This window comes from Psammomys obesus, unplaced genomic scaffold (genome assembly GCF_907164565.1).
Source record: "Psammomys obesus unplaced genomic scaffold, mPsaObe1.curated_primary_1811, whole genome shotgun sequence".
Lineage (NCBI taxonomy): Eukaryota > Metazoa > Chordata > Mammalia > Rodentia > Muridae > Psammomys > Psammomys obesus.
Genome location: NW_026585895.1, coordinates 46061375 through 46089356, shown reverse-complemented (window position 1 = coordinate 46089356; position 27982 = coordinate 46061375). Strand labels below are relative to the sequence as shown.

The following is a 27982-nucleotide window of genomic DNA, read 5'->3' as shown; positions in this document are numbered from 1 at the left end:
GAAGGAAGGAAGGAAGGAAGGAAGGAAGGAAGGAAGGAATTAAGGAGGGAGGAAAGGCTTTTGGCCAGGGAATGACAAAATCCAGAGAAGTGAGAGAGAGAGAGGCAGGGTCACGGACATGACGGAGAAACAGCTGGGAAGGAGGCGGCAAAAGGCAAGTATTTCTTGGGGCTAATGGTCCTAGTGTATACAGAGAGGCGGTTTGGATAGTGAGATGGGTGGGCGGCAGAGGTCAGAGAGCCAAGGCCTTGCCTCTGCCGCTAACGGAGACTGTGGGGGGTGTCACTGCACCTCTTGGGGTGTCAGCTCCTTTATTTCTAAAACAAGGGGATTCCTGTATCATCATCAAAGTCCTTCCAGCTGGAACCTAGTACACATTTTGTACCAGTTTCTAGGTCCACACTGGCCACTTTGGTATCACGTATGATTGCAGGTATGTATAACTAACCAGTTATTAATAATAGGAAGATGAATGGAGACAGGACGAGGCAGGTGACCATGACAGGAGTTGGAAAGATGGAGTTTTGTGTTCCAGCTTTGCCACCAACAGTTCGCTTTGTGCTCACGAAAGCCAGAAGTGTGTGTGTGTGTGTGTGTGTGTGTGTGTGTGTGTGTGTTACGGGTTACTTGGAGGCATTCACTGGACTCACTAGGCACTTTATATAAAGGCAAGATGAAGGTGAGTCAGAGAAGGAGGTGATGATGACAGGGGTCAAAACCAGAGTGAGGCAGGATGATGCCTAGCAGCAACAGGAAGCTTATAAGAGAGTGGCCAGCTTAGGGTTTAGGCAGCAGATGGTTTGACATCAGTAGTTCTCAGTGCTGGCTGCATGAGGTGGGGCTTGAGCTTGGCTGTTTCTGAGGTTTCTGACTCGACTGTGTAGCCTGAGCTGAGAGCAGGCTGTAAGGATGGGAGGGTTTTGCTGGTGATTGTGATATTTCCTCCTGAGGACATGATCCATGTCTGAGAAATCTTCTGTACTTTCTTTTCCTAATAATTATATCACATCTGTACCATTTCCAAAGATCAACGAAGGTCATTATACTGTTTGAATCGGAAGAAGACAAAACCCAGGAGAGATGACAATCTATGTGCAAACCTAGAGCTGCCTTCCAGAACAAGCGCAATTTAAGAATTCCCGCTGCAGCCTACATTTTACAAAATGAACAACTGGCCTGGGGGTGGTCATGTGTGCCTTTAACCCCAGCATGCAGGAGGCACAGACGGGAGGACCTCTGGGTTCCAGGACAGCTAGGGCTACACAGAGAAACCTTGCCTCGAAAAGCCATCAAAACAAAACAAAGCAAAAACGCCCAAACTAACAAAAACAAAACAAAAAGAACAACCGAGTGTCCTTGGATGTGTTCAAAGGCATCGACAGGACCTCGGCAAAAGCAGGACATCGCAGCCTCTGCTCTGTGTCTCGGAAATGCACTCACCTGGCACAGGCCACTATGCGCTTGTTTCCGGAGTCGCCGTAGCTGGGGTAGCGGGATGCTGGCGGGCAGAGACACACAAATTACCGAGTAGGAAGTAACCTGTTTTTAGTTGTTTTGGAGCATGCTGGGACAGAATTGTTAGTGAGAAACCCTCTAAACACACTGAAAATGAGCTGCGATCGGGAAGCTGGCCTTTGTGGAGGTTTCAAAGCTATCGTCAAGAGCGGGATGTCGCCGCCGTGGCTGCTCTCCACTACCTCGCCCCTTGAGGAGGTAAGCATGTGCAATACGCAATGTGTTTGGGAGATCTGGGACGAGGAGGAGTAGAGGGCTGCATCTGCTCCCGGTCAGAAAGATATCAGTGCACACGGTGACCCTGGAGCAAAGGTCAGAGAAGGAGGGCGGAGTGCGCAAGTGGACTTGATTTAGGACATGGAAGTGCCAACCAATTAGCGGAGGCACAAGAAGGTTGTAATATTTGAAGAAAGCAAGGTGAGGGGGGCACATTTTTAAAAAGACTATAAGTAATAGAGAAAGCAAAGACAAGGGAGGAAAAAATGAATAAAGTTATAAAGAAACATGGGGGGAGAAGGGGGTGCCTGGAAATAGAAACCTTACACAAAAAAGTAACAGAAATACAAAGGAATTACAACCTGTTACATTCTTGAAAAGCACCAATTACAAAACAGTAACACTGAATACATTCAGCTCAGCTGCTGTATTACTTGACAGCAGTTTGTAAGGGTTATTCAAATTAGTTTGTAATTGTTATTAAAATAGTATGTAAAATTATAATGTTCACTTGGATGCCAACCTACTTAAGCAGATTAAGACATTCTGGGGCTTTTTTTTTTTTTTTCCACACACACGTTTTCTAATTAGGAACACTCTCTACATGACATTTTTAATGTGTTTGTAAGTAATGTAATGTAAGTCCTGCACACATCAGGCTATCTTACCTTCGATGTCTTGGGTATCAATTTTCAAGTAAAAGTTGCAAAATTCCTCGGAGACACTAGTTTTGTGAACCACGGTTTTTACCTGTGTTGGGATACGGAAACAAGATTCCATGTAAAATGGGAAAACGAAAAGCGCTCTGACAGCCTTGTGGCCGAGTCGGGAGAAAGTGGGTTTGGTGCCCAGCAGAAATGGTGCATGTGGGTGAGTCAGTAATTCCACAGTCCAAACAAACAGGAAGAACCAGAAAACACTCAAATGGCGCCGTCTGGCCAAACACCATCTTCGTCCAGATCCCAGAGAGTCAGATCCGAGCGCCTCACTCTGCAGACCAGCTCCCTGGGCGCCCTAGCCTGCAGCCTCACGGCTCACCCTAGTCCTGGCCTAAGAAGAGCCGACTTCTCCCAGCTCCACACACTCGGTTCAAACGAGTCACCGTAAATGTGCCTGGGTGAGCAGGGTGTCGCCAGAAATAGATTTCCGCTGCCAGCAACCAGAACTGAGGGAAACAGACAACCCTCTTCCCTCCCTGCCGTCTTAGAAACAGTCCTTGAGGCAGCAAATGTGCTGAAGGTGCAAGCATGATCAAGAGCGCCGATAGGATGTTACTTCTCAGGCGGTGCAATCCCAAACTGTGGACACACACAGGGAAGCGAGCAGAGTTCACGGAGCAGCAACCCCCCCACGACGCTGGGTAAACGAGATGACCACATTACACACCACACAACACACGTGTCATGCACCTCATGGAGACACACACACCATAGGACATACAGATCTACATACTCTGTAGCAGCGGGGATTTCAAGAAACAACTCATTAAGCAACTTTCCCACTGGGCAAACATCATAGGGTATATTTACACCAACTAAGTTACGGCATTAGATGCTGCGGTCTTAGGGGACTTTAATAGATGCAGCCACTTGGTGGCAGAAATATCACGATGCAGGGCGCGGCTACATGCAATACAGAAAAAATTGCCACCAGTTATCATATAAGGTGAACTGTGAGAACAGTCAAGGCGGTGAGAAAGAATCAGCTAAACGAATCCTATTTTAGCCGTGGTAATCCGAGCCGTATCTCTGCGACGTTGCCTCAGACAAGATCTTTATTTTGGTCATGTCCCCTAGATACACAACGTTCCTTGGCAGCAGCCAGATACTCACATTTACGGTAGCCAGGCCGTTGCTGTATCCTGTGGTGACGACAAGGTCATCATTGAGAGGTACCTGAGGGACGGACAGAGAAACCACGCTTTCATTCTTCATTCCACAGAGGACAGCGAGAGCAAAGGAAAGAGGTGGGGGTGGGGAGGCCTGACAGCCTCCTCTCTTGGTTCATGAGAAATTAAATGGTCCACACTGAAGAGCCGCACACAGCAGGCTCTAAAAGGCTCTGGAGCCTCACCGCTGCCTTCGGTATGTAAACAGGATGCCCTTCTCCTTAGCAAGCTTGCTACTTGAGGCCAACATCAGAGGTCATATATATATATTATGTAAAACTAAATATTCATTAAGTATACATGTATGAATAATGTGTAATTAATACATACACACGTACATATATATATAGATATATATCCATTGTAAAACTAGACATTTGTTTCCCTTTTCCAGGTGAACAAATTCCTTTTGGAGTCTAGTTCAGGACTCGGCGTCTCGTGTGTCAATGGGGATTGCTCTCGTAAGCACCGAGATGCAAGGCTCTGGACTGGCCACAATACATCTCTGGTCCTCTGCGACCTCCCGCTTTGCACCTCTCTTCCACTTCTGGATGATGGTTCATCGGCCCTGCTTCTGGCTGGCTTGTGTTTACTTAAACACCACCCAGGCACCGAACCCCAACCCCCTAGAACTCTACCCCAAGCCTCTGGCCACCTCACTTGATCCTGCTAAAAATCTGTCTTTGCAGTCCTTCCCACTCCTCAGGAGGAAAACGAAGACGTGGATCCAGCTAGGCAACCCTCCTCTCTAGAGGCATTCTATCAGCCACAGTTTGGGGACATTGTGGAAGAGATGATTTGATCAGGGCCAAAGCCTCAGCCCTGGTGCCCTCCACACATGCAGCATCTTTGCCTGGCACACTGGTGCGAAGGTGGCCCGACGCGAGTTCAGGTTTGTCAGCCACCATGCTTAGTAACAAACATGTTAAAGACCAGATTTAGCCGTGAATGGAGTGCCCGTGCTCGCTACGCAACAACCTTACGCATCGCAGCCGTGGTAGGGAACTCCGAGTTAGGTGACAGCGGCCCGGGCTTCACACGGAAGCAGCCTCTGCACTGAGGCCGTGCTATGTTAAGATGGCAAAAGGCTCCTCACAGCATTACCCCTAAAGATGAAGTCATTCTGCCAACCGGAAGCAGGCTGTGATGGCTCACTCCAACTGTCAGCATGACATAATTGGCATCACCCAGTAGAAGCATCTCAGTGAGGGACCGGGTTGGCCCAGTCTGCGGAGGAGAGCCTTACTTATGCAAATTTGTACAAGAAGGCCTGTCCACTGTGGGAGGCGCCATCCCTGGGACTGGGTAAGACTGGAACCAGTGAGCGGAACATAGGCGTCACTGCACTTACTGGGCCAGAGACACAGCTTACAGCTCAGCCTCCTTGATTTCCCTGGTGACAGACTGTATCCCAGAACTGTGAGTTAAAACAAACCTTCTCTCCCCGATGTTGTTTCTGCCGGGTATTTTATCACAGCACAGGAAATGAAGAGAGGATATAGCCCTACTATGCTGCTCAGATCTACAGCTCCTCCCTAGAGCTTAGACTCAGAATATGTGTTTCTGGTGATTTCTGAATGTTCCCCTGGAAAAGAGGCAAATTCCCAGGCTAGAGGCCACGGCACTCCACCTTCAGAGTCCCAGAGGGTGAGAAAATGTGGGCACAAATAGGTATGCATATGTCATGTGCCTGGTACAGATTGAAAAAGTCATGCCCAGGGCTAGAGAGATGGCTCAGCAGTCCAAAGCACAGGCTGCTCTTCCAGAGGACCCGGGTTCAATTCCCAGCACCCATGTGGCAGCTCATAAGTGCCTGTAACTCCAGTTTCGGGGATCTGACACCTGAACATACATTCAGTCAAAATACCAATGCACATGAAATAAACATAAATAAATTATTTAAAAGAAAAGAAAAGGCAACACCCAATGCCTACAGCTCTGTTGCCAGATCTTATTTTTTCAAAGAATGGAAATCAGATCTGTATTTGAAATGTCTAGATCATAAATTGTTGGCATAGATCTTTGTCTGTGGCCATGTCCATATTATTATTATTTCTATTAATATGCTATTATTGTTATATTATTATATTATCATTATTTTGCTATGAGTCACTGGTTTACAATTTTTTGCTTAAGCTTTATTTCTCACATCTGTTTACTTTCATAAGCATGGATCTGTAGTGCAGGTAGACAGTAAGGACTATTCCCATTTGCTAATATATTAAAAGTACTAAACTTACACATGACAATTAGAAAAATGTGCATTTGGCTGTGTAGACTGTCAGCAATAATGATATAAAATATACTTTGCCTAGTGTATCTTTTTATTTGGGAAAATGTTATAACCCATTAGAGTCTTCCCTTAAAAAAAATCTAGCTTGGAGGACTGGAGAGATGACTCAGTGGTTAAGAGCACTGGCTGCTCTTCCAGAGGACCTGGGTTCAATATCCAGCACCCACATGGCAGCTACAATTGTCTGTATCCCCAGTCCCAGGGGATCTGACACCCTCACACCAATGCACATAACATAAAATAAAATTAAAAAAAAAATCTAGCCTTGGAAAGAGACATGAAGCCAGGTGTCTATAGAGATGCAGAGATCAAGTCCAAGCTGGCCACAGTTCGAGTGCTGGACTGAGGGCAAAAGGGATGAGCGGCAGGTGCCCAAGCTTGTCTTTTGTGTCTCTGCAATGGTACTTTTGCGTGCACTGTTACGTATGATGAATGTTCGTTACCTGACTACCCCTTTCTGAGTCTTCTAGCCTACACACGTGGACATATTAAATCCCTCTCCTACATACGACGTCGGTCAGCCTGAGTCCGAAGGCCCCACTCTGCACTTCCATGTATGTGTTTCAGGATTCTTACTTGTTTTAATGACTGGCCCTTTCCAGGACATGAGTTCTTTGGGTTTCACTCGTGAACCACCAGTGATGAAGATGCAGAAGGCACCCTGATCAGGCGCCAGCAGGCACTCTGACCGCCGTTAAATGCATGTTTAGATAGGGAGTGAAAGCACACATACAGTAAGGATGGAAGAGATGGCTTGAATGGTCCGTTGGATTGCAAAGCATGAAAATCCCGTCATTTACCTCCACTGGCCTCCCAAGGAAGTTCTTGTCTGTCACCTTGTACCGGTAGAAATCACCTTTGTGTTTGTAGGAGACGTCAATATCCATGTTCAAATGAAGTTGTTTAACCAGGAGGGAATATTCTGTCAGGCCCTCGATGGCATTAATTGTATCCTAGCAACAATCCGAAAGGCACAAAAACACATTTAGTTTATTTACACATGCCCAGTTTACAAACAAACCTACTTTCTTTTTGAGACTAGGATTCCAATACGTAGATTGAACTTGAAATGCTCTTACTTAACTCTCCCAAGCGCTGTGTACGCCCCGCTCTATAAATCCCCTTCTTTGAGATGGTAGGCAGCAATGTCTGGAGGTGAAACTCCAGCTCACTGAATGACGCAGGTTGAGGGCCTACGGTGGAGGCGTATGGAAGGTCGCTGCCCTCCACAGGAAGGCCACTGTTTCCATCAGGAACAGGAAGGGAGCACAGCCTCAGATCTACGGATCTCTACATATTCTGCACACGAATCCTCACGCCGTTCACTCTGAAAAACGCCTTTGATTCTGCAGGACTACCTCTTTCTCAGCCTTTAGTCTTAAACACCCCCACACTGAGGCCCACAACTAGCTCTTCCTAATAGTTTCAATGCTCATTTCCCGCCCTTTATGCCATTCACTGCACTTTATGACACTTTTATTTATAGTTGCTTGATTGCTGCCTTCTCCACTGTAATGTAGACTCGTGGAGCGCATGTATCCATGGCTTCCTTGGTGTCAGCTAGAGTTGGCTGTGTTCTTACCAGTTCACGTGGTGGTAACTTAATGTCCAGTGTTGGGAGGCGGGACCTAAGGGGGGGTGTGCCAGTGGCACCCGTCTCACCAGGAGATTAATGTCATTGTCCTTATAAAAGAATGAATTTGTTCCTCCTCTCTGCTCCCCCCCCCCCCCCCCCGCTCCTTTCTTCTGTAGTCTCTTTCTCCTTCATGGGATGACAGCAAAGATGTTTTTGCCAGTTACGGCCCCTGAATCTTGGTCTTTCTATCCTTGAGAAACACAAGCTAATACATTTCTGTTAATTATAGTTACTCAGCTGTTACCCTGCTACAGCCGCAAGACCATGACCGAGACAGTGTCCGCCGCAGTCAGTAGGAACACATGGTTGCTCTTCAGAAAGTACTCGAGGAAGGAATAAATGAACAAACTGTACTGTTCCAGATCTTCCTCGTCTTCTCCCACGAGCAGCTGTGACTAGACATTAAATGTCCCGCCACCTCTGTGTCTACAGCAGCAATGCTGATCAGTAGAGCACATTTTCCTGCTCAGCCTGGCCGTCTCCACTTTAAAGCCCATGGAACAATCACCAAACCAGTCTGGAGAAACCCCTGTACTTCTTACACACACACACCCCCCCACACACACCCTTGTCATCATCATCTAAACATTTACAGAGCAAAGATGTTAGCATTCCAGCTCAACTTTAAGCACAGATGCAGTCATGCACCACTGCAAGACAGGGCATGTTCTGAGTATGAACTGCCGGATAGTTTCCTAACCGTGGAAGCATCGCCGAGGGCGCTCGCGCAAACCTGTGTACAAGCACAAGTTGATCAAGAGGCACAGTGAGCATGGGGCCTGAGTGTGCTGCTTGTGAAACACGCATGTAGGAATCATCGGTACCTTTGCTTCCATGACAACCACTATTCATTAATGAGGGTGTGATGTAATGCTCATAACCTACCAGCCTTCTGTGGTCCTTAAAGACAATGAAAGAAGCACCACTGGGCTCAGATCAATGTGATTTGGCTGCTAAATAAACCTCCTCAGGCTCATTTCCTCTCCTGAATAATGAAGTTACCAATACAGACAACCTCCGGGCCCTGTGGTTCTAGACATGCTTCGTACCTCTGGTAGCTCGTATATTAGAAAGGGTCATGGAGGCCAGGATGAGTGTAGGAGGTTCAGTGTGGGAAACAAGAGCACAGATAACGCTAAAGGATGACATTACCTGGGTGGAATAGAAGCCGCCTCCATACCTCTGCTCTTCCGAGAGCCACTTGATGATGGGGTTCACATAATTCATCTCCTTCAGGTTCAGGCTGGTGAGCAACGCATAAGCTGTGGTTTCTACCATACCTGCCGTGCCACTGTTGGGACCTGATCTGTCTGTCTGATGTGGAGAGTCTCTCCAGAAACGGTAAATGGGTGGATCACCTGAGGTCAACACATGGCATTCCTCAGTAGAAGTAAAAACAGGTACCTGATGTGATCCTAGCACCTCGTGGCCGCCTTCTCACCTCTACAAGTTCTCTTCTTCGTAAGAACTTCATCAAGGTGGCCAGCATGAAAGGAGAGACCATAATATGGTGCCCCTTGTCTCTGCTGTAGAAGGATGCCCATGCACGCCAGAGAGCATTTTCAGTCTGACCATGGAGCAGCAGCCTGGTTAGCTGCGACTTGCCGGACCCAGGTTCTAGTCTAGCCTCTCCTTTCTAGGGCCAACCTAGAAAGGTCATTAGCTCTGTGGGACCCAGTCTAATACCTAAGTAGATAATATTCAAGGCTCTGTAGATGAAACTCACAAGAGACACACAGAGAAAAGTATTCATAAACCAGCAAGCACTATTCATAGATGAAGGATTATCATTATTCACATTGGAAGAATAAAGTTGACATAATATCTTTGTCTTTGAAGGAAAACTATCATCACCTGGAGTGTCTGGGATAACACCTGAATTGGCAGGTAGGTCTTCTCTCTTCCCCCTTGAAAGCACCTATATTTTCATATATGCAGTATTTTTTCAAAACACATATCCTCACCTATCTGCTGTTGCTCTACTGACATGAAGCAATCACTGAAAATCTTTCTTGGGATAAATAATTTTTTTAAAAAAATTGTAAGGTAAGATTTTTTGAAGGTTAATCTAATTTTGAGGTATCTTTTTTACAATTAACTATTGTATGATTTACATACTCTCAACAAGATATTTTTAAAATCCCATTCATACCAGATTTACCGTAGTTAAAAGAAAAGGTTTACTTAGGTTTTAAATATTCTTTGAACCATTCGGTTCCCTTTTAGCTTTTAAAGTGTCTGATTTTATAACACGTCTTACAGTTATTTCGGTGCTATTTCTGAGGCACCAAAGAAGTGGTTTCGAGGTGTTAAAACTTAGACATTTTGAAATAATGATGAAAGTGAAATGGTGGGCGCCATGCAGGAATCGCTCCAGTGGGAAGGTGAGCTTCCTGGAGACAGATCACTGCCTGCTCGTCTGTGGTGGGTGTACCTTGGAGAGGCACGGCCCCAGAGCCTTTGTCTCCAGATTGCTTCTTGCTTCTCTGCGCCATCTCATATTTGTCATTGCTGTAGCCCTCATGGCTCTGGCGTGGTGTGACTGGACATGGGGAGACCCTCCCTGCCTACAGCCTGGTGTGATTGCTCCCTGGGGGACAGCCCACCCATTTGGGCAGTTTTTCTGCAGATCAATGTGAAGGTGAACTTTCATAAAATAATATTGTTTACATGAATTAATGATTTTATTAGACTTCCTGATTTGATTTAAATAGTTTCTAAAAAGTTAGACTAAGCTGTTTTTGTCAGTGGCTCTGATGTAGAAAATCTTGAGGAACAGTTTAAAGTTCAGAAAGGCGCACCCTTGATAGTTGAGCTAGGGACTTTTTGAGGTTAGGGAGCAAGAACAATATCCCAGTTGGCTGAGGTAATTCTCTCACTGAAGCTGAGCTTGTGGTTTAAGGTGATTAATTTCTTATATGCATTTTTGCCCTCAGCTTCCCTGTATGATTTAATAAAAATTGTCCATGAGTAGATGTGCACCTTGTGGATTTTAAGTAGAAATGGATAATTGTTTTCTACATAAAAATTTAGATTTGTGAGTCTTCTAAGATTTTTATAAGATTATTTTTCAATATAATTGATTCTTTCTTTGTAACTGCAAATTGCAGCCTGCCAGTAAAGAAAAAATGGCTGAAAAAATTACCTTGCTTGCTTATACTTTGTTAATCTATAACAAGTTGCTTAGTTACAAATGTATATTGGTTCTTAGGAATAATTTGTTTTTCGTATTTGTTTTTTACCCATAATACATAAAACATTTGATCATATGAGGGTACTGGGGAACATGTTTTTCTTCATATACTCATTGTAATCATGAACTTAAAGTGTCCACTTGCCTTCCCACCATGAGGGCTTCACCAGAAGCCATCATGATGCTGGAGCTGGACGGTTGGACCCCCCCAGAGCCACTGGATAAAAGGAATCTCTCTCCTTTGCCCATCTCAGGCACTCCATTGTAAGAACAGAAGATGCACCGAGACAGACGCTTCCATCATTGCATAACTGCAAACGTAATCCTGGAGACCCTGTAATGGCCCCACTGTCCCAGCCCGCCCTCCATCACTCTGTCACCTCTCCTTCCCGGCTCTCTCTTCCTGCCCTGCATCTCACCGCACCACAGTAAGCTCTGCACCACACTGGCCTCCATGCTGCCACTGGAGCACCAGGAATGCTCAGGCCCCAGGGCATTTGCATATGCTGTTTCTCTATCAGAAACAGCCTTCTATACAGCCTTGGGGGCTTGCTTCCTCTCAGATTTACACTCACATACAGTTATATGCTGCACAATGATATTTCAGCCAATGGCAGACCGTATGTGACATCATTCACTCCATGGTCTCCATGGCTATGGCACTCAGGTTTGTATGAATATACTTTGGGGTGCTCATGCAATGGGAAACATTTCTCTGAATGCATTGAGTGGCGCCCAACTGCATCATGTTCTTGAGGCTCGCACCAAGGTGCATGATCACACAGCCAGGCTCCTTGCCGTTTCTCTTTTCCCTGTTTGATTTTTCTTTACGTCTGTTGTCACACATATTTTATAAAATTGTACTCATTTCTCCTGCTTGCCTCTCTATCAACTAGAATTTAAATATTATAAGAGCCTGGGTTTTAAACAAAACAAAACTTTATTTATTTCATGTGTATCTTATGTACCACATGCTTGTGGGAGTCAGAGAACCACTTGCGGGAGCTGATTCTCCCCTCCCCTCGGCCCTGGTGATTGAACTCAGGCCGTCAGGCTGGGCAGCAGCAAGCCCCTTTACTTGCTCGGCCACACTGCTGGCCCTGGATGTTTTATTTTTGTTTTGTTTTGTTTTGTCTTGTCAGGAACTCTGGATCTCACTGCCTACGCCTCTCCGGTGCTGGGATTACAAGAGCCCACTACCACACCCAGCCAGCTCAGATTTACTCTGCTGTCCCCTGAGTGTAGAACAGTGCCCAGCACACAGGAAGAATCCACAGGATGTGCCGAGTGATTGAGTAAGTGTCCTCTGAGCGAATAAATGATTGAGTAACAGGATTCACCACCTTGTGGTGTGACAGTTTCTTGGGGGTTAGGATGGTATCTCCCTCTGCTTTCATCCCACCCACATCCCACCAGTGCAGACTCTCAGCCAGCGCCTGCTGAGCAACTGTGTGGAGTACGTCCTACCTTTAACCACAGCTTCCCTCTTCAGGGCCGAGACGATTGAACGAAACTTCGGGTGGGTTCTGTCCCCCAGGGAAAGCGCGTAGGCCACGATGGCCAGCGTGAAGGTGCTCTTGGATGGCAGTGCCTTTTCCAGCAGGAAGGAGTCCGCTTTAGTTAGCGCTGCTTCAATTTTCTGGAGGCAAGAGCAGAAGGCAATTAACTTTCTTTTCCCAACATCAGCCTGTAAACTGATGGGGAGGAGCTCTCGGGTTGCTGGCTCATTGTGGGCCAGGGATGGAGGGTGGGGAGGTGGTGGGAGGTGGGGAATATGAAGACCCTGGAGGCCTGTGAATACAATCAATGAAACAAATCCTTTAAAGAGAAGGGATAATGCCTAGCTCAGAAGAAACCACGTGCAGTTGTCCAAACTGGGCTATGCTTTGCCACACCGACTTCCCATTTTCCTTGAGAAGTTTGTCCCAGGAGTTTCTGATTCTATCCCTGGTCCAACCCCTGGGCAGAAGCACCGGTGTAGACAGGATTTTCATCCCGTGTCAGCACAGTTGAGACAAAGTCACGTGTTCAAAAGGATTATACCAAAACAAACAGAACCGAAACAGCAAAACAGACACTCTCAAGGAAGAGTTCCTGCCATGTGCTGAGATCGCCAGCGAGCTGCTGTAGATGGAAGACCAGGGAAAGCCTGCTAGCATCCTGCCTGGCTCCTCCACATTAGTGTGTGTGTGTGTGTGTGTGTGTGTGTGTGTGTGTTTGCGCACGTGCGTGTGTCCTGTGGGCATGAGTGTCAACCAGCATCTAGACCTCTGGGACTGGGTTCTTGCTGATTATTTCCTTTACATGTGAACACCAATGCTATTGGAATTACCCAAACAGAATGCCTTTCTGTGTGTGGCTCTCCTTCAGCAAATCCCCTTTGGGAACTGAAATTCCGGCTCAGTTGTGTAGCCTGATCTATAGGACATATCTGGTTGACATCAGCTTTGCAGGCAGGAGTGCCTAACCTCGGGAGCAGGCTTCTAACCCTTCCCACCAGGGGCTGTTATCTATGCTAAGCTCTGCAAGCTTCTTTTCCAGCCTTGGTTTTTACAACATGATTCCCACCAGACCCAGAGCTTCCTGACAGGCTCTGCTGCTGCTGCCCGGCATGTCTCAGGGATCCTCATGTCTCTGTCTTCCCAGGACTGGGATTACAGCTTCGGTGGCCGTTGTACCTCACTTTTTACATCCGTGGCGGGGATCTGAACTCAGATCCTCATGCCTCAGTGGCAAGCACTTTGGTGAGTGAGCCATCTCCCATCTTCCACCATTGGAAGCTTCTATGTTAACGTAAAGAGAGGTGGATCTTCTCTTCACTGCCTCAGCTTCCAAGCAAACAAAATAGTTCAACATAAAAAGCAAAACTGATTGGAGCATAGGGAATCTCTGCACTCCTGAAGGCAACAGCAGTGTTTAGCAGGGGTAAACTCAGAGGTAAGAGCGGGAACCAGAGTTCACAGCTGCCTGGAGTTCCCATTCCAGAGTACCTGAGGTCCTCTTCTGATCTCTAGGGTGGACAAGGAAGCGGGCGTGTGTGTGTGTGTGCGCACACACACACACACACACACACACACACACACACACAGATAAGGGAGGAGAGCCAGACACAGTGAGTCATTCTCCCATCACAGGCCCAGTTACCATCCCTACTCTACAATTAGTAATTGGTAACAGTGAGCAATGGCAGTCATCCTACGTAGGGCGTCGGGTCTATCAACTCTTGCGGAATCTAGACTACATGCTAGAATCTATCAGGTTTATGAAAACCTTTGCTTATGGACTTAAGGTTATTTCCCGTCATGTGAGAAGCAGTAAAAGAAACATGTGGCTTGCTCTCGTGAGCCCTACCCACCCCCACGTTTGTGGTAGGCTAAGGCAGACCAGGGAAAGAACACTGGTACTTACCATCAGGGGGCATATACCCATAGCCTTTCTAATTCCAATCACAGTAAAAGCCGTAAGATACAAGGTGCTCTCTTGGGCTTCGACAGGCAAGGCACCCTAAGACAAACGGAGTTTTAAAGGAAGTGAAATGATTCCACTCTGGAATCAAAATTTCCACACATAATAATAGGTATATGAAAAAGTGTTCGACATTCCTAGTCATCAGAGAATTTCAGACTAAAACCACAGGGAGACATCACCTTATGCTGTTGCCAATGATAGGACAGAAAGAGAAGAGGCAGATGTTGCCGAGGGTGTGAAGAAAAGAGAACCGCTGCGCACCGTTGCTGGGGAATTAGCATAGACACTATGAAACACAGTAGAGACTCCTCCAAAATTAAAAACTAAACTACTATATGCCAGCTCTACTCCAGGGTATTTACCCAGGGCAAAGGGAATTAGGAACTCCCTGCATGCCTGCTTTTACTGAGCACCGCTCTTAATAGCCATATTTGGGACATACACATTCTAAAGCAGGTTTTATACCAGAAACACTAACAGTTTTGGTAAAAGGAGAAGGAAGTTAACTTTGAAGAAAGACTGAGACATGCTGTTGGCCTATGGTCCTCATTCTGTCCCTCCTATATTTCCCAGGACACACGGGCAACAGTCGTTTCAGTTCCTCCAGTGTAGACTCGACCCCCTACTGGCAATGAAGGGGTCTCCCTCTCACTAACAAGCACAACACACTGGAAAATCCTTCATGCCTGATTCCTATGCTAATTGCCATCCAGACGCCGTCTAGAATCACCTGGAAAGGATAGTCTAGATCAGGATGGCCTGCGGGCAGCCTTGTGGGTAACTGTTGGTGAGAGCACAAGCCCCCGTGGGTGGCGTCACTCCCCAGGCTCAGGTCCTGGACTACAGAGGAGTGGCTACAGCGCTAAAGACCAGGGTGCCCGCATTCACCCCATCATGGTCTGGCTAGCCTGGTTTCTGCTGCCATGATTTCCCAGGTCCAGTGGGCTGTGGCCTGCAGCTGTGAGCTGAAATAAGTTCTTTCTTGGAATTTGCTTTTGTCAGGGCATTTTATCACCCAACGTAAGGAAACTAGGACAATTGTACAATTTCCCCTCTCTTTCTTTAGCCCCCCCCCACAATAGGATGGGAATAAAATGAGAGTCTGTAAATAAAACTAATGTTAATACACATATTTGATTTCCTTACCTGTAATTTTATTGGTAGGTACTGGGAGTTTTCCTTGAAAGACCCATTTTCCAGCTGACAGTTCTCAATCAGCCAGTACAGAGAATTACAAATTGAGTTTTGGTCCTGCTTCACATACTTAGCCAGTTGTCCAAGGATTCTCAAAGCAAAAGCTGTTAACCTTCAAGACAAAAACCACGCCCATATTTCAGGACACCAGAGTCTTTTCCTGGCTTTCTACTTTGTTTGTATACCTTTTTCTTTAAAAGGACATTAAAATCAAAGACATAAAAATTCTAGAGTAAGTCATCGTTCTACAGGTGACAAGGGAGGACATTTGAAAAGTCTTCAAAATACTCAGTCAACAAATACAAACAGCACACCTGTGACCGTGACACTGTTCGCTAGCGCTCAAGCTAAAAATCGATTTCTGGTGACAAAAGAAAAGCCTCGTGAAAGTTGAAGGTCACAGAGGTGAAGCAAACAGTTTTGAATCAAAGTACCGACCTGTGAACTCCAGGTCTAGAAGAGGAAAATCCCCAGAATCTGAGCCTCCCCAAGGTCCATCTTCCTTCCCAACCTCCCTGGAATAGCCATGTCCCTTCCTGTAAAGCCCTGCCGTGACTCGGAATCTCCACCTGACAAGGATGCTTTGCTCGTCTCACTGGCTTAGAGAGAAAGTGGCGCCAATCCACCAATGTCCACCCCAGACTAACCGTGAGGACAGAATTCATGGCCTCTCTAGCTGCCCAGGAGCCCACTCTGGCAGCCCCTCTGCTGTCCTTCGGCTTTTTAACTCTCCTTTCTCCTCATTTTAAAATTTTAACTTGTATTTTTAAAGTAAATTTTAGGGAAAAAAATTCACTAGCAAAAACTTTTCAAAAATCCCAAAGTACCAAAGAATAGCTAATTTAAAAAAAAAACAAAATAAAAACCCTCCCTCCTCTCTCGGTCCCCTTCCATCTCTCAACAGGCAGCTACTGCTTCCAAACTCCAGCCAGCAAATGCAAACTGCTCATCTATGATGACTGCATTGTTGGCTAGCACGCAGGCTAAACACGCAAGCTAAACAACACGCGAGCTCAAGGGAGGTCTAGAAGCTTCTTGTTTCAATTCCATCCTACTAAAACATCAGTAAAATCTGTACACTTTCCTGTCCTTGGGGATATATATATATATATATATATATATATATATATATATATAGAGAGAGAGAGAGAGAGAGAGAGTGGTTTTGTGTTTTACTCTGAGGCAGAGTTTCACTGTGTAGCCCTGGATGCCCTGCAGGCAGAGGCTAGACACAGAACTAAAGGGTAGAGTATCAAAACCTGACTGACGATTCTGACTTAGTGGAGGACAGAGGGTTCAGCGAGGAGACCAGTCAGGGACCCATCTACATTAAAGTGACGGAGGTTGTGGACAAAGATAAGACTGTGCAAGAGAGATGACAAGAAATAAGAGGCCAAGGATGAAACTCTGGGAATCATGTAAAATTCACATTCCTGTACCTTGCTGGGCATGGTGGCACATGCCCACAATCCCAGCTCTGTGGAGGCAGAGGCAGAAAGTGCAGTCTAGGCCCTGGTCTAAATAGTAAACTTCAGAAAAGTTTACTATTTACCACATGAAAAGACTCTATCAAAAAATACTAAATTACTGCAGACTGGAAACTCCTGACGTGTTCGGTGGTGGGACCTGTGAAGTACTTGGCATGCTGGGAAGTCTTGTTTCGTCTTTCCATGGCCTTGAGATGCAGCCCAGCTTTGAACTTAGGCCCCTCCTCCCTCTTTCTCCCAGCTCCTGGGATTGTGAGGACGCAGCACCATGCCCGGCTGTTTCTTCCTTCCTTCCTTCCTTCCTTCCTTCCTTCCTTCCTTCCTTCCTTCCTTCCTTTTCCTTCCTTCCTTCTTTCCTTCCTCCTTTCTTTCTTTCTTTTTGTTAAAAATTAAGCATCTTCTGAAGGGAGGAAAAAAAAACCCTCCAAAAATAAATAAATAAATAAATAAAATAAATAAAACGAAGTATTTTATTATACTTACTCTTTATATCAAGCCCAAGCACGAGAGCATGTTTTGAAAACAGGCTGCTGTATAAATATTTGATTCTCTTAGGCTGTCTCTCCTTAAATAATCAGGATAACAGAAGTTATCCCTCATTGGATAAACATTTATTGAAGGTACGAGGTCCCAGGAACTCACGGAGCTGCCCTCACACACCGCACACATCCCAGGAGGGATGCAGACAAGCAGGAGCGTTAGGAACAATAGGGCAGGATTCAGAAGCTCAGAGGGGAAGGATGAAGAGCAGGGTGGGTGGGGTGGGGTGGAGTAGGGTGTGGTTTTACATAGAAGGAGACAACCGAGGGAAATCAGGCGTCCAGGCTTGCTCTGGCAGGAGCATTGCAGACCGTGCAGATGCCTGGCGACGGTCGCATGTATGCATGATGTGTTAGAGGATGGACGAGGAGACCATGGGCTCCCGGGGAGCATTGAACAAAGTGGATAAGGACACACTGCTTCTCATTCCAAATCTGAGCGGCTCCGAGCCTCGCCGCCACTCCAGCCCAAGGTAAATGTAGGGGACAGAGGTCTGAAGTGAGACCAGTGAAATTGGAGAAACCTGTTCAAACCGGGGTGCTGTGTGCAAGCCTCGGAAAGGCAGTGCCAGGGCCACAACCCTTAACTAGAGTGGGACGTGGTTTGTAAGAGAAAGAGGCGCGTGGAAGGACTGGGGTGTCAGTCTGAGCAAATGGCAGGAGGGCTTTGCTATGGAGGAAATAGTTTAACTAACTGGCCGGCTAGCCAACCAACGTGTGAATGCTTGACAGAGGGCAATCTGTGGAAGCCAGCTCTCTCCTTAGACCGCATGATGGAATTCAGGCTGCTCGGCTTGGCAGCAAGCGCCTTCACCCCCTGAGCCACCTCCACCACCCCCTGGCCGTTATTCTTAATGAGTGGATCAACTACTGTATGAAAATACAAGACAAAATCCATTACTCACCAGGTACTGGCGCTTCCTCCCTTCCACATGCTGTAAGAAGAGTCAGTGTTTCTGTAGGACATGACGCTCACCACCCCTAAGAGGGACCAGAACAAAAAAAAAACCACAGCGCTTCACTGCATGGGCTTGGCTGGATCGGCCCCAGGGGCGAGCTCTCTGGCCAGCACCCGGCTTCTCGCAGGAAGTGTGTGAATTGCTGGAGTCGGGAGGCAAGTGGAACACTCCACTCCCTTTCAGAGAGGAACGGGGAGCCCCTCAGAGTCTGGAGAGCAGGTGTCTTGTTTCTCATCCAGGCATTTTGGTAAGTTAAGCCAAAATGCCTCAGAAAGAGAGTATCTTCATGATTTTTTTTTTTTGCTGAAATTCTTTTATAATCAATCACACATGTATAATTCATAACAATTCAAATATTATATTAAATGAGACATTTGCTCAAAATAACGTATAAAAAATAATTTTTTTTTTACCTTCTTTTATTTTTTTCTGCAGGTTCTGTTTTCTAGCTAATGAATCAGGATAAAAAATATCCCAATGGTTTCCTGCTTCCAGGTAGTGGAAAACATAGAACACGGGGACAATGCTCATGAGTTCTGCCTCCGCACTTCCCCGGGGGAGATGGGTCAGAAGGTTGATGCCTTCCTTACTCAGAACCGTGGACAGGATTTCCCCTATGAGAAGTCCTGAAACAAACAAAAACAGAGAGACCCAAGTGGAAACAACTACTCCCTACCAGCTTCCCTTTTGAATATAAGCAGTTTTACCTATATCACAGCAGTTGGGGGAGAAGGCTGAGTTTGATTAGGATCGTGAATTTTTGGTGGCGGATAAAGTAATATGGTGGACAGATGGCTGCATAATTAGGTGCAGACGTAGTAAACCACACTGACTAATCCTCACGTGAAGCAAGGCTAAAGGGCCTGCACAGAGAGGCCGCTGGCCTCTGAACGTAGTTTCTTATCAGTCTGACATCGGGATTGCGCAGGAACAAAGGCCCTTTCTAGTTCTGATGCTCTGTGGTTCCAACATCTGACCTGAGATGACATGTGGCCAGGACATTCTGTCAAGTTGGTGACTGTGCTGAAGTCCCAGGGAAACCATCAAAGATGCCCTTCTTGCAAACTCCCTGGGGGAGACAACCCTACTCTGGTTTGAATGCATCTGTCCTTCCGTCTGCTGAGACCTAATCCGCAGAGGTGATGGTGTGAGAAGGTGGGGCTTTTCTGGAGGGTGTGAGGGAGCCATCCACCCTTTGACATTTTGCCCTTGTGCCCTTCGCTATGTGAGGGTGGCCCAGCAGCTGGACAAACAGAGAGCAACCCTTACCAGGTGCTCCGTTACCTTGAACCTGGTCTTGCAAACCTCCAGACTATGAGCCTGCCCTTTAAAATGACCCAGACTCTTGGTGTTTCAGTATAGCTGCACAGCCTGCCACCCCAGCACGGAAGCTTGGAAACAGAGCTGGCGCCTCAGGGCCATTTGCAGGTCATAAGGTGGGGCAGTGCCGGCCGCTGGGACCATGGGGAATGAAGTATTGAAGTACATGCACCCCTTTCTAGAGAAGTCACTGGGCTAACAACAGGTACCCACCCCTCAGAGGAGAATAATTTCCAGTTAAATTAGGGGAAGAGAGCTGGGAAAGTCATCAAATGTGTGGAGGTTAGGAAAAATGGAAGAATGGGGTCTATCAAAAGCCAATTTATGTGTGTGGATGAAGAAAAGTGAAGACTGTGAAAGGGTTAGACTAACTTTGTGAACTGTATGTCTTCTAAAGCCTATAGTTTTGAGTTTTAGGTTCAGGTAAGCTAAAGCCTCTTAGTACCTTTCCAGAGAACGGAGAAATGTGACCCTATCTGTGAGGACAGATATTAAAAAAGCAAGCAAGCAATGACCTTCACTCAGCAAAAAGAACGACCAGACCCTTGTCTTCGGAATAGTGTTTCTTAGCAACCAACCCAGACTTCTTCTGAGTAGCTTCTGACCTCCAGCCAAAAGTCCACAGCCCTAATCTTCAAGGATGAGCTAACCACCCCCACCTTCAATTGCAGCTGCATCCACACTTGGCAGGACTGGCCAAGCTTGAACACCTAAGACTAACCAATTATCTTATTTTATAGCTTCCTCATCCAATCCTAAATTGCCAAAACTGCAACTTCAAATTTCCCGCAATTTTTCTTTTAAAAACCTAAGGTCTTTGTCTCCCGGGGCCACTCTTTGCTGACGGGCAGGGGTGACCCCATTGTTCAATGGTTAATAAACCTCTTGCTTTTGGAACGAGTTGTGGTCTATGGGGCTTTCTGGGAAGGGCACGATCTTGAATTCCTGAGCTGTGAGACCCCAGGTCTTAAAACTGCAGTGATCACGAATACATTTGATTTTGGTTGGAAGCACAGAGTAAAAAAAAAAAAAAAAAAAAAAAAAAAATTCAGAAAAATTAGATTTGTTTATCTATTTGCTCTGGAGACAGGATTGCCTAGACTGGCCTCCACTGCGATGACACTCAATTTCTGATCTTCCTGCATCATCTCCCAGGGTTGGGATTACAGGCGTGCACGACCATACCCAGCGCTTCAAGAATGCGAGGCAGCTACTCTGCCAACTGAGCTTCATCTCTGGCCCCATAAGTTGGATTTATTAATTTACCTTTTACACTCAAAATCCTTTTGACTTTGGTTTTGGGGACCAAATCTAATGGTATCCTGTATGGAAATTCCTTTCGTCTGCTTACAGTTCCTGTAAAAAAAAATAATAATAATACAAAGACATATTGGCCCACAGCTCTTAAGGGAAATAATTATTTTTAAATTATATATCTACTAGCAAATATTTTTTTTTCAAAATAAAACTCATTTATAATAACAACATTAAAGTTTTTTAAAAGAGAAAATAGTCAAAGATTCCAATTAACCCCTAGGCTTGTAAAATTGCCTTAAACAAAACACTAAATTTGACGTAAGATTCCTAGTCTTTATAAGGCCTGAGATAAATGAGTTAGAGCAACATTACCCACTAGGAAGAGGGAGCATGCCCCAAATAAAATTGGCATGTAATTTCTGGGTTGTCTGAACATCAGCTCCATTGGGAAGCATGGTCAAATGTTCTTCCTACTTCCCCTCCCAGACGGACTTAAGCAATTTTCTCTAAGCACACAGCTCCACAGTTTCCGAATGTCAGTGTAAGAGAATATCTGATTATAGGTTTTATGTCATAAATAGTATCATATTAGCGGTTAACACAGGGATTAATGACTGTTCCAAGTGCTAACAGTAACTGGCTGTGAGTACTAGAGATGGGCCATCTGTATGAACCCCAACCCCTCGGCTCAGGGAACATCTTGGAAGATGGGGCATAAAGAATGTAAGAGCCAGAAGATGGGGAAGAGTACTGTGAAATGCTGTCTTCTAGCTGTGACATGACTCTTGCCCTCATAAACTCGCAGCAGCTGTGTTTATTTGCTCAGAATCAAACTAGTTAAGATGTCCAGCCTGGATGAGGAAGGGGTCCCTGAGGCCTGTTGTGTAGTAACAGTTTCCTCTGAGATTGAAATATCCCACCCTGTAGAAAGCTCCCTAAGCAGGTAGGTAAACAACTCAAAATAGTTCCAGGAAGTTCCTGAAACTGAACAGATTCACTAGGCCCCTCCCTGCCAGAGTAAGCAATAAAAACTGCAGACTCTGAGACAAGACAAGCTGGAAAGAAGAAGAAAGAAGAGGAAGGAGAAAGAGGAGGAAAAGGGAGGAGGAGGAGGAGGAGGAGGAGGAGGAGGAGGAGGAGAAACTAACTGACCTGCCTGAAAGAGTTTAGATCAACTGAGACACCTGGAAATTACACTTTCCAACCTGTTGAACTGCCTATAGGCTGTGCTCTTGGTTCCCAGCTTTTGTGAACTGTCACCCATGCTAGGGTGGACTTTGATATGTGAGTCATGTCTGCTTCTGTATGTAACAGCTTACTCATATTCCTATAAGGAATCCCTGTATAACTCACTGGTTCACCAAGTTGAACTTTGGTGGTATTTATACTTTGGTCTATTGTGGGTTCCCTGTGGTGGATAAGTGGATGTGTGCTGAATCACCCCAGGGGAAGTATTGTCACACAGCAGACCCTACCCTTCCCCGAGGGAGCTACTAGCAATTGAGGGCTACTGTCAGAGGAAGAGTCAGTCTTCTTTAGGAAGGTAGACACTGGTAAGTTGCCCATACCGTGATGGGTGACTTCATACCTAGGAATATATTGGCCACACTGATTGGACCCAGTGGGCTAAACTAAAAAATAATTAAATAAATGAATTAAAAATATTAACAGTTACTAATAAATAAAAATAACTTTTTAAGAGGGCCTGAATTGGAAGGGAGATGTGCTGAGAGATGCTGAGGCGAGTAGTAGAGATTAGCTATGATCAAGATACAATGTGTACATGTATGAAAACTTCAGAATAAATGCAAATGTTATTAAAATAGGCTCCCACCCCCCCCAAACGTATTATTTATCACTGTACTGCCAGCCAAGCTTCCACCAAGCCAGCTAAGTGCAGGGCTACGTTGCATTCTCCCAGGAGTCTTGTATGCAGGTTTGTTTTTATCGTTTTAATTCTGTACAGGGATAGTACAGGTAGGGCCGAGACCCAAGGCTAATGGCACGACTCATCAAAGTCACTACAGTGAGGATTCAGCTCTAGCGCGTTGCGTCGTTCCTGGCAAGAGGAAGATGCTATATATAAATTCTGAGATCTCATGGATGAAATACTTGGCTCTGGCAAAGCTATAAGAACATTCCTCAAGAAATGTCTTCATTATTTAACCCTCGATAAGCCCTGAAGATACCGTGTAAATGAGTGAAGGCGTTTAGGGAGTTCAAAGGATGACAGAGCATGGAGTTTATGGAGCATAGTACTTATGCGTCACTGAGCAAGGGCCAGCCTTTCTATGTTGCATTTACAGAGGGGTGACCATGCTTTCAAAGGGGTTTTTTTTGTTTGTTTTTGTTTTTGTTTTTGAGGGTAACAAAATTGTGGACCAAGAACCTGAGTACAGTGCTGTAACAATTTATCAAGGGCTGTAGTAACTGGAAACAGTTGCCAGCAGAGCCCATTCTAACTTTCAGAAACACGCCTGTACTCAGCCCAGGAAGCTCTTGTCTTGAGAAGAGTCACATTATCTCAGGTGAAGAAGAAGAGATGGAAGCAGCCAAGGGGACTTTCTGAGAGACTCCTCAGAATGGTGTTTCTAATGCTGCTTTTTAATTATGAGTGGCTTGTTTCCAGGTGTTCTTTCGACAGAGGTGTTTCTAATGAAACACTGTGTTACTGTCGTGATGAGTAGACTGTCTCCAGTGCAGGGGATGAGTCATGTTGCAATGTGCTGGCATTGTAATGCTCCGGGAGTGTAGTTAATAGGGTTATGTTTGCTGTAAGACAGGGACATTGCTGGTCCTATAGACTGAACCCTCTGAGAAGAGGTCTTTTGTTACATTCAAGTTACATTTAAATTCTGTGACTGAAAGATGACACATAAAAATCGAAATCTTTTTTCCTACCATAAATTCCCTTGGGGTCCAGAGTAACGCCAGCGTAGCTTTCCCTTTTGACTCCTTCTGGCTAAAGAGAAAGAAGAAAACATTCCGTGAAGGGCAGAATTACATCTATAAGACATGAATCCCTTGGCTCAAGTTTCCTCCTGACCACTTTGCCAATTAAAAAAAAAAACAAGAATAAATAAAAATACTCCTTTTCTGAAATGACAGACTTGATATAAGTACTTCCATGCGCACTCAGTAGTTAGCCTGACATCTTGCGCATGAATTTAAAGATTCTCTTTCGGAATGGAGTGGCAGGGGTCACCCAGAAGGTGACTAAATAGCAAAACCTGGGAAACTCTGGGCTTGGGGCTTATTGGGGACTTTTCTTTTCCTTTGTGCCTTTTTTGGTGCTCTTATTTTCTGCAGTGAGCAGGTGTCATTCCCCTGTTCAATATTTTTATGCATAATTTCAGATTAATGTCAAAGCTGTAAGAGTAACACCAAAATACGTGGGAGAGCTTCCTTCAGAGTCCTCAGCAGTTGCCATCACCATTTCTTTCTCTTGCTTCTGCCCCCAAACATAACTATTGACCCAAACTGGTGACAGCACCCCCCCCCCCAGAACAAAGACATTTTTAAAAGAGCCACAGTTTTCTTACCACTACCCGTAATGTTTTTACTAAGACTTCTCTCCCAAGTGAAGTCTCTAGCGAAAAGTTGATGGGGTGGAGTCCGATCTCCAGAGGAAGGAGGCTGAACGTCACCAGGTGACTGGAGGAGCCCTCTATTCGCTGCCACTCACACCTGGAGGACTTGGAGGTCTGGTGGCCAGCCGCTGAGCTTCCTGACATGCAGATCCCCTCCACGGCGGACATTTTAACACAGAACTGAAATGCAAGGGGCGAAGAGCTGCATCAGCACACGCCATCGCTTCAGCTATATTTAAAAGCAAAAAAAAAAAAAAAAAAAAAAAAAATCTAAGTATGTTTACCCTGACCTATGCTGGTCTGGAGACAAGCTTTCCCCCAGTTTGTTAGCAGCGTCAGCATAAGCTCTCTGGTTCTAAGGCATGGTGGAAGGCTCATTTCAGATTTCCTACAGGAACACAAGCTACTGTGGGTCATAGTGATGTCACGGGGTGTCTAAAAACTCAGCGCTAGCTCAGAATGGTGACACCTTCCTTAGGGTGCTGCCCAGCCGATTGTGTCACAGCTACTGTCATTCTTTGTTCGTGCTACTATGATGTGATTGTTTTGTTTTCCCCATCCCCCCCCCAAAAAAAGGAAAGAGCATGATCAAATTCCCAGGGGTCAGCCCTTAAAGAAAACTAAGTCCTTCCCAGCTGCACCCCCTCCAGGAGCCAAAGTTGTGGAGGGCTGCACTCCAGCGTCCACATCACAATTTTAAAGAGTTTTCTTCAGTGGCTTTCTGTGTAGGCTGCTTTGGGGGAGGTGGGGTGAGGGAAGGGGTTGCCACGGAAGCCTTCTGTGTCCCTTTTCTCAACTGTGAGTCTGCAGTCACCAGAGCCATAGCAAACGTAGCTTCCTCGCCCTTTGCAGTCAGCAGGAGCGAGGATCATGGCCGACCCCTCGTTTCTTCTGCAGCCGCCTTCGCCACAGTGCCTTTCTCCTGTTCACAGGATCTTCTCTGGCAGCTTCAGTTTCACCTACAACGTCTGTCTTCTCCAAAAAAGGTTTCTTTGCTAGTTAGATTCCACTGCACACATTTAAGTGATGTAACGGTCTTATTTCAACTGATGCCATTTTCAGGTATTTAAAAGTATTGAAAAAGTTACAGATCGGCATCCTTAAAAAGCTTAAGATGAAAAATTTTAAATGCTAATTTGAAAGTGTGCCAATGGAATACACAGTTTCTTTTAAAATGTTAGAGAACACATTAAAAAAAAAAACAACTTGGGGAGGGAACCGCTGAAATACTCAGACGTAAGAATAAAATTATATATTTAAAAATATGGATTTGTGAACTGTGTTGGGTTCCTGTCTTCACATCTTCTGATTGTGATGAAACCAGTCAGCCTGTTTCCTATTAGCTATAGGGGTGGAAGCCTGTGTGTATGTGTGTGTGTGGGGGAGTATTCCAATGACATTTCTCTCTTTATTATAATATGCCATAAAGCGCTACTCACCATTGTCCCAGAGGTCCTATAATTGTAAACTGTTCCTTTTAATTGGATGTGTTCCCCTCGTACAACAGAGTATGGTATGTTCATCTCCAGGAAGACATCTTTAAACACTTTTGCCTTGAGTGTATCAGCAACACATATACCTTCATCCCAAGGGAAAAGCAGGGTAGGGTCATGTTAGGGAATTCTTATCATATTTTATTGGTACTAATAAGACTGGTCACATTTGCTTTCTTTAAAAATATATTTCATTTGTTTGCCAAACATTTAATTCTCTTTGAAACGTGAGAATGCTTACTAGCTAGAGTACCAACTATTTTTAGGTATTTTTTTTTTTTTTGTTGACTCCATTTAATGACTATAACATTTTGATTGTGGAGACTAGGACTTTGTAAAAACAACAACAAAAAATTAAACAAATGAATGTAATCCAGCAATTTATAAAGTATCTGCATTAGGGCCACTTCCCAGGGACATCAGCCCAGAAGGGAAGACATAGATTAGAAAAACTCCCTCAAGCTCCCAGTCACTGTCAAAAGTGAAAGAAAGTATGTATTTGATCACAGCATTACAGTCGGCAGCTAGTAGAAGAGCAGAAGAAAATCATAGATTCAAAGGTGCAGGTACTTTGAACTCTTTTGAAAAGAGAAAAAAAATTTAAAAATTTGCCTCATATCATCGGTGAGCTAAACTCACAGTAACAGAGAACTACATCTCGGTGAATGAGATCACTGCTGAAATGAGCATGTGACTCAGGGTTTCTTACCACTGTCTGAAATGCCAACGCCTTGAATTTCCCAGGTTGTCAGTGAGTCAGGCAGCGCAACCTGCAGCTGATTTCTGGAAGTTCAAACGTTGGTATTTTTGATGGTTAATATCACCAACTTGACAAGATCTAGACTACTCACAAGACAGAGCTCTGGCTGTACCCATGGAGGGCTTCCTGATTAAGTTAGTCTCTGGGTATGCCTGTGAACCATTTTCTTGATTGGTCAATCAAGGAGTGAAGATCCGCCTTAAATGTGGACAATGCCATTGCCTAGGCTTCGGTCCTGAATTGCAGAGAGAAGCGAGCGGAACAGGAGCATTTGTTATACAAGCTCCTGCCACCACGACTTCCCCACAATTGGACTGAATCTGAGAACTGTGAGCTACAATTAACCCAACCTCCCTTAAGCTACTCCTGTCGGGTATTTTATCACAGAAGCAGGAAGAGAAACAAAATTAATATTCAACTAGAGTGAAACAGTAGAGTTGATGACATTACTTTAGCTATTAAGAAAAAGCTCATCCAGAAAAATATATTCAGCATCTGCCCCACCCATCTCAGGTTTACAGACATTGCACCTGAGGATGAATATTGGAGATGAGAAGGACACCTTTGAAATACTGCCCTATCAGAGCGTATAATACAAAGAAAGCTACCTTCCCTGTCACTATGTGCTAAAATACAGGAGTAAAGTAATGAATTGTAACACTGCCTGTAGCAAATCGGTGTAACTAAAACCTGCTGGCTGTGACTAAGCCTGTGTGTTTATTGTAGCTGTGGCCTTACTGATGCTTCATCAGGCGCAGTATCCGGTACGGAGTACACAGTGTGTGTAAGCTGTGCTCTGGTTGCACCACAATGTAGTGGAAGAAAGTTATGTAAAGGAGTTGCACGTCGTCAGTGTAACCACTGTACCAACCAAGATGGCTTTGAAGGACTCTATTCAACGCGTTCGTATCTGTGTCTCTACAAGCAGGACCCTTGGCCAGGCCCTGGATGTAAAATAGAGATCTGAAAGTCAGGTTTTGCTTTGGAGGTACCTACTTTAGAGAAGAAGGCAGGTAAGGGACAGGCTACCGTCATACCACTTGATTCCTGCAACAGGGGTAGCTGGGAGTAGTCGTTAATCCAGTCATGGTCCGGGGCAGGACAGTACTGGGATGTTTTACTAGACTGGCTCAACAAGGGGCAATGTTGGGTGGCGTGGACAACGCTGTGGTAG

General features: G+C 45.4%; 1 protein-coding gene across 1 annotated transcript in view; it reads right to left on the bottom strand.

Moving 5' to 3' along the window:
• The window catches only part of LOC129671259 (complement C5), an 83278-nt gene that overhangs the window by 11978 nt on the left and 43318 nt on the right, over nt 1-27982 (bottom strand). The window contains exons 19-33 of the mRNA XM_055600012.1: nt 26758-26831; nt 25995-26134; nt 24508-24735; nt 23867-23927; nt 20975-21064; nt 18802-19014; nt 18335-18410; nt 15356-15515; nt 14150-14245; nt 12209-12380; nt 8701-8906; nt 6713-6865; nt 3564-3626; nt 2400-2481; nt 1441-1498 (exon numbers count right to left, since the gene is read on the bottom strand). Coding sequence (XP_055455987.1) covers nt 1441-1498; nt 2400-2481; nt 3564-3626; nt 6713-6865; nt 8701-8906; nt 12209-12380; nt 14150-14245; nt 15356-15515; nt 18335-18410; nt 18802-19014; nt 20975-21064; nt 23867-23927; nt 24508-24735; nt 25995-26134; nt 26758-26831 — 1872 coding nt within the window. The remainder of the gene's footprint in view (nt 1-1440; nt 1499-2399; nt 2482-3563; nt 3627-6712; nt 6866-8700; nt 8907-12208; nt 12381-14149; nt 14246-15355; nt 15516-18334; nt 18411-18801; nt 19015-20974; nt 21065-23866; nt 23928-24507; nt 24736-25994; nt 26135-26757; nt 26832-27982) is intronic.